General features: G+C 43.4%; 1 protein-coding gene across 1 annotated transcript; it reads left to right on the top strand.

The window, feature by feature from the left end:
• Positions 1 to 714: 714 nt before the first annotated feature.
• On the top strand, positions 715 to 1,497 carry LOC116737130 (extensin-like). The gene has a single exon (XM_032590138.1). The coding sequence runs from the start codon at positions 715 to 717 to the stop codon at positions 1,495 to 1,497; it is 783 nt and encodes a 260-aa protein (XP_032446029.1).
• The last annotated feature ends 5,821 nt before the right edge of the window (positions 1,498 to 7,318 follow it).

The following is a 7,318-nucleotide window of genomic DNA, read 5'->3' on the forward strand; positions in this document are numbered from 1 at the left end:
GTCCATAACTCACCTGCTATCATGTAAAATCCTTCTTCATCTCCAGAACAGAACCAGATTCTTTATCAGGTTGTTGAGCTTTTTGTTGGAGAGATTTTTAATATTTAGAAATCTTCATACTGATTTTTGTGGACTCTGGATTTAAAAGATAAAGTAATAAAGCTTATTGAATGTTTCAGGTCAGAGAACCACTGAAGTCTTAACCCGAGAAATGTTCCAAACCTTAAAATTCAGTGGATAAAACACCAGAGGCACTAAACAAAAATAACTTCATTCAGTGGAAAGTCAAGAAGTCAAAGATGTGCTTTCATCATCAAATGCCAGATTTTAAGAAGTAGCTGGAAATTATCACTTTGTTCCATCCCAGACCCAGAAAAGGCTGATTTTCTCAGCTCCAACTGGTTCCAGTTTGTCCTGTGAACCATTAAACTGTTCTGGTTCCAGTTTGTCCTGTGAACCATTAAACTGTTCTGGTTCCAGTTTGTCCTGTGAACCATTAAACTGTTGTCATTTACAGAGAAGTCGACGATTATTTAGATGGAGAATTACAAGGCGGCACCAACGATAATTCTGTGTCAAGAGGTTTAAGTCAACAGTATTTATGGACTTTTTACGGCCTCACTTCTCTGGTAGATAAAAGCTTTTGGAAAAGTAAGTCATGTTCTGGATCTTCCCTGGAAAACCCCCAAAGGGAGACGCCAAGGAGACGTCCAGATGGCCAAACCTCAAACAAAGACTTTCTGTGCAACGAAGCAACAGTTCAGATCTTTCCATCCTACCATCATCAACAAGACACTAAGACTGCAAACCCATGAACCCTGTTCAGTCCGCTTTACTCCAAATCCGGCCCGCTTTACTCCGACTCCAGTCCACTTTACTCCGACTCCGGCCCGCTGTACTCCGACTCCAGTCCACTTTACTCCGACTCTGGCCCGCTTTACTCGGACTCCAGTCTGCTTTAACCCGACTCCGGTCCGCTGTACTCCGACTCTGGTCCGCTTTAACCCGAATCCGGTCCGCTGTACTCCGACTCTGGTCCGCTTTAACCCGAATCCGGTCCGCTGTACTCCGACTCCGGTCCGCTGTACTCCGACTCCGGCCCGCTGTACTCCGACTCCAGTCCACTTTACTCCGACTCTGGCCCGCTTTACTCGGACTCCAGTCTGCTTTAACCCGACTCCGGTCCGCTGTACTCCGACTCTGGTCCGCTTTAACCCGAATCCGGTCCGCTGTACTCCGACTCCGGTCCGCTGTACTCCGACTCTGGTCCGCTTTACTCCGACTCCAGTCCGCTTTATTACGACTCCGGTCCGCTGTACTCCGACTCCAGTCCGCCTTACTCCGACTCCAGTCCGCTTTATTATGACTCCAGTCCGCTTTATTACGACTCCAGTCCGCTTTATTATGACTCCAGTCCGCTTTATTACGACTCCAGTCCGCTTTACTCCGACTCCGGTCCATTTACCTGGAAAGTCCAGTTTGCTTGGCGAGGTGTGAATGAGTGTCGAACGCTGGTCCTAAAAACCTTGGGCTGGATTGGATTGAAGTGAACTCTGGTTTGGTTTGAATTCCCATGTGAACAGCAGTAGAACCGAGTCTACCGGACCATGAAGTGGGTTTTAAACTTTTCTACTTGTCCAGTTCATCTTTTTCTGCTCCGCTGTCTTTAACCTTGGGGCAAAAGAGTCAGCCATTCAACACAAAGCCACTCCTCGCTGTCCTCCCTCCTCCTCATGCCTTCCTCTCCACTCCTCCCAACCCCAGAGGAACTTGTCAAAATGTTAATTTCCCTTAAATTACTTGGCATTACAGCGAAGATATGGGCTTTCACAAAGACAAAGAGGCATTTCACTAAAGGTGAAGTGGTGAAAGAGCTGCAAGGGATTTTTTCTACCTGCACTGTCTTCCTAGATGAAGTGTTTTCACTTGTTAGTTCATGTTTTTAAAATATGGCATCATTTCATTCATTAGCAGGTAGCTGGTTAATAAGTTCAAGAGCATTAGTGAGGCTTTAATTAAAACAGCCAACCATTTATGTGGAGCTGTGGAAAATAAATGCATTCATCCAACCAATAAAGAATCGGTGATCTCAGCGTTGCTACTATCATGACAAACATTCGGGTTGAGGCTTTTCTTTGGGGCGCAATTTCAGAGCAATTAGCGCTGCTTTGTAGGAGAACAATCAGTGACATTTTCTTCTGGTCAGGGTTGGACTCTCAGCGCCTGCTGACAGGTGGAGGGATGAGACTTTGGTCACCTTGGACACTGAGAAACCCTCATTAGCTTTAAGATTTAACGGAAACATCTGGTGACAGGTGCGGACATCCTGACCTGGAGTCCTGAATCACCTGGTCCTTGTTTTAGGATCGATGATGACGACAGCCAACACAGTTCATATATGATTTAAAACCACTTAAAGAATAAAAGATGAAGGAAGTAGACACCAACAAAATTGACTCCTGTAACAACTAATGTTCCCATTTAGCTAAAGAAACTTTTCCCACTTCTATTTTTTTTTTTTTTTTTTTACCCCTCCAGGGGTCTTTTGTGGGCTCTAGTGTCCCTTATATGACAGCAGGCTGACAGGAAACGGGGAAGGAGAGGGGGAAGACATGCGGCAAATGTCGTCGGGTCCGGGAGTCGAACCCGCGACGGCCGCGTCGAGGACTGAAGGCCTCCAAATACGGGTCGCGCTAACCACTACGCCACCATGGCACGCCCCCACTTCTATTTTTAACCCCTTATGATTGAAAACTTGTGGCTTTAAGAGACAATTGCCTTCAATTTAAAAAGGTTCATTCTTCTTTAGGTATAATATCCTTGCCTCCAATAAAGAATAAACTGTTTCTGAAAAGTTAACTTTAGCTCCAGTGTTCTTGGAGGTTTGGGACCAAAACCAACAGCAAATACTTGACACCTCCTGTAAAAACCCTTTAAACCGCCTACTGTAACGGTTCAGGCACCAAATATAATGTTAATGTACATTAATCCACACAGTGGAAAAAGTCTCAGCATTGTCACAAACACTGAGGTCTTCAGCCAATCAGGGCTGAGGAAATTAATGCTGCTGCTCCTGGATTGGCCGCTTTAAAAACATCAGCCAATAGCATTGCTCATAGATATTTCACTTTACTAATTTCTTTAAAACATTTTGGATGTTCTCCATGTAAAAATGTTGGGAGTTTTCTGAGAATAATTCAGAGTTATGCTCCAAAGAAAAGTCTGTGATTCCTGAACCTTAAGCAGGTGGAGTAAACTGGAGATAATCAGTGGAAAAACATTAAATAAATAACCATGTGCCACTTTAAAGACTTGCATGTTTAATGCTAATGGTCGCAAAACAAACAATCTTCAAATCTGTCCAAGGTTGGTTTTTAAAATAAAAACTGAGAAGCCTTTGACGTGTCTCCCTGATTACGCAGTGTGGCTGAGCCACAAAGAAAAACCTGGAACAGACTTTAAAATGCTGTTCATGTCAGGTTTTATGGTTCTGCTCCAGAACCAGAGCAGAAACTCGACTGATGACTGGTACCGGCTGAGGACACGAAAAGCAAACCCAGTCCTCTGCAGGAATCACTCACCTGGCTGGCTGGACGAGCGTCTCCGCCTGCTGACCCACATGCGTTTTTAAACTCTGTGTTTCGCCTCCTGACTGCATGTGTGCAGGACTCCCAGGTGGGCGGCGGCTGCTGGAGCGTTTGGCGAGGAGTGGGAGGGTGACTGGGCGCCATGGCTGCTGTGGCAGAGCCGGCGTGGGCGGTGGCTAGCACGTCGGAACAGGAGCGCGCCGGCCAATCGCTTTCAAGAGACAGGCGAGTGGGCGGATAATTACACATATTCCTGTTGGAGGCGTCACGTTCCCATTGATGCACTGGGGTGAAACCAGGAGTGATGTAAGGAGGCGAGTGGGCGAGATGGGAAGACAGCAGACTCATATAAGTGCTGCATTACTGAGAGCAATTAATTAGGCCTGTTTTAATCGCTTTATGCTCTCTTACTATTAGCTTAATGTCTGCTGCTTCATGCATCCAAAAAGCATTTTTTTTGTTTAAGTTTCAGTTTAAGGAAAGAAGATCTTTGACAAAGTGAGGAATGAATGTTTTTGTGATTTACAACCAAGAAAAGTTTTTCCTCCTGATTTTCTGTTGTAACAGAATCTGCTGGTTTTATTGGGAAGTCCTGAAATAGCCATGCTAAGCTAACAGCGTCACTCTCCCACGCAGATTTACCACCAAACTCAGTGTTACTACTAGGCATGGCTGAGGCAGCTTCTCATTTCTGGTTGAGTTTGTTGGAGACACATCAGTTATGTGATGTTATGTGAAACCTGAAGGTCAGCTGGCAGAGCCGCTGCTGCTGCTCCGACACTAAATCATGACCTCAGGAAGGAGCCGCTTGTTTAGATGACTGCGCTTCAGGATTTACTTTATTAACACATGAAATGACTGAATTATTTAGGCCCTTTAGTTCCTACATGCCAGAGACTTTTCATATTCTCTCCAATAATCGATGATTTTAATCGTTTTCTATTCTCTAATTAATGTTAAATGTAAGGAAATGTGTTTTTTAAACTTTTGGAGTCTCAAGATTGATCATGATCTTCTATTATATCCAACTCCACAGCAGCCATTTTGTTATAAGCCTGAAAAAGTTTTCGATCATATCAACCCACCGACAGTCCAGAGAAACACAAAAACATTAAAACTGCCACTGCTGCTTGTTCTTATTGTTGTGAATGTTTGGTAGGTGGAAAAAAGCCCAACTTTAAATAGTGCAAGTAAATATAGTATAGTTAGATTGTTGCTCATAGTTTGGAGATAATAGTGAGTAAAGTTGTTAATAAAATGAAAGATTTCACAGTGATCCAAACTGATGAGTATCGTCTTTAAACCTCTACCTGATAGGTCTGTTCATGTTTCTGTGTAGTTCATGAGTTTCTCTGCACTAAATATTAGATTCATATAGATAAATACTTCAGATTTCTGCATTGGTATGGGTTAGAACTACAAAGCCAAGGCAGACATTATGCAGAGCAGTGATGAGGTTGACCCCAGAGAGGAGATCTGATCGCAGAATAATGAGCTGTTTGATTGGCGCCGTGCTAACGAGGATGTGCAGAGAACATGAAAACATTCTGAAAAGACTGAAAACTGATCTGAACAAACATGGAGCCACAAACTGCAGGCTTATCAGCCGTCACATCAGCAGCCGCTTCAATTCAGCTCATCGGCCTCTTGGCCAGGGAACAGCTGCAGCACCCAGCGCAGCGCAGCGCAGCGCAGCACAGCGAGGCTCACCTTGTGCTGCTTCAGTCTGGGCGATATCACGGCTAAACGGTGGAGGAGGTGGAGGATGATCGGAGTACCGGGGGGTTCAGGATATCTAAGACGAATTAGAGAGACATGATGAATGATGCAATATTTTCATGCCAGAGGGAAACTATTGCACTTCAAATTAAGGGGGTGACAGAGAGGGAAGGAGGCTGGAGGAAGAATGGGATGAATCCTGAGGAATGAGAGGAGGAGAGCCTCTCACCTGCTGCAGGAACAAACCAGCGCTAATGTTCAGTTTGTCCCAGTAATAATCTGATGAGCAGCAGCTGGTGGTCCAGAGCTTTACACAATGGGAATGTTGGTGATTTAGTGAGAAACCAGTAAGAGACTGGGATCAGACTGGTCTGATCAGACAGCTAACAGCCAGGATTGGACCAGGTTCAGATTTATTCAAGTCCAAAGGGAAACTGATGCTACATTAAATACATAACAAATGAGTAAAAACTAAGAGAAAAACAAGGTTAAAAACCAACATCAGATATAAATTCATACTGAGAGAAGCAGCAGATTAATCACCAACCAACACAGTAACTGGTTACTTTTACTCAATTACATTTACATGAGAACGTTTTTGGAAAAAAATAACTTTTAGGAGTATTTTTACTTCTTGTACTTTGATTATAAAGTATTTCTACTTTTACTTGAGTAAATTTTCTGAATTTTCTTCCCACTGAATGAAAAACAAAAATGTTTTAACCAGAAACTCACCAGATTCACACACCTGCGGTTTCTGTTAAAGTTTCATAAGATTTTTATTGAAAGAAAATTTTATTTTGGCTGATTTCGTTATTTTTTGTTACTTACATGAATTATTGTAATTTTGGTTCTTAAAATACCAAAATTTCCATTTAACTTCATCATTTGTTTTGTCAGGTGATGTAATTTTAAAATATTAAATGATTGATAATTTGATCAGTTGATCAGTAGACTTTTTACCAAATAATTTTTTAATCTTGAGTAATTTCATGGACGGACACTTTCTACTTAAAAAATATGTTGAAGTTTTTCTACTTCAGTGAATCTGCGGCGCTCTGCTCACCTCTGTCAGTAACTTATATGGAATAAATAAAAATAGCAATCAGTCAATCCAGCATGGCCAGATTTTTTACACCACCACTCTTTAGTGTAGAAGTGCCATGAAACAGGTAGGAACAGCAATGAAACCAGCAGAAGCAGCCAGAGAATAAACAGTTTTACTCACCGTTGTGTTCAGTCAAGGTTTGGGTTCATCTGGATGGATTTCTCTGACCCAAAAGGTTTCGATGTGATCGTTGCCTCAAATGACTTTCAGCAGCAGAACGAACCTGAGAATAGAAAACAAATAGAAAGATGGAAAACATTCGGTCAGAAAGCTTCAGCAGATTGTAAACTGTTTACTGATTCAATAAAGATCCTGAACTAAAGACAAAACCATCTGCAAGAACCAGAGACCCCGAGGTTCCTGCACGGTACACCCTTCATCTGCTGACGGGGAACCAGCTTCACTTTCTCACCACAAATCAACTTCTGCTGCAAACTTCTGTCAAAAGTACAGAAAACCTGGGCTGGTAGGAGAGAACGAAGAGACGAGTTTTCATCCCGGCTTTAAACGGAGGAAGACTTCAGGGTGACAAACTGACAAACCAAAGAGGAAGAACAGGGAAAAAGTCACGTCCAACAGATGGAGATGAAATGTAGATGAAGGGAAGGTTGAAGGAGGAGAAGAAGAAACAAACAGGAATGGAGGCTGGAGCCGCCATGAGCTGAGCTGAGAGGGATCCAGGCTTCCGGACCGCTGATCAGCCAATCCAGAACCGCAATCAGACTGACAGCCAGAAGCCCATCTCTTCCCCGCTCCACTTCACTGGTTTGATCACACACACACACCCACACACACACGCACACACGCACGCACACCCCCACACACACACACACACCAGGCTTTCCTCCTCCTGTACAACCCAAACAAATAACCTACAAATCCACTCAGTTTGTTTACATCTGTC

The sequence above is a fragment of the Xiphophorus hellerii genome, chromosome 17, assembly GCF_003331165.1.
Source record: "Xiphophorus hellerii strain 12219 chromosome 17, Xiphophorus_hellerii-4.1, whole genome shotgun sequence".
Lineage (NCBI taxonomy): Eukaryota > Metazoa > Chordata > Actinopteri > Cyprinodontiformes > Poeciliidae > Xiphophorus > Xiphophorus hellerii.

Coding starts and splice junctions, on each gene's coding strand:
- LOC116737130 (XM_032590138.1), top strand. CDS start 715: ATGGCCAAACCTCAAACAAAGACTTTCTGTGCAACGAAGCAACAGTTC.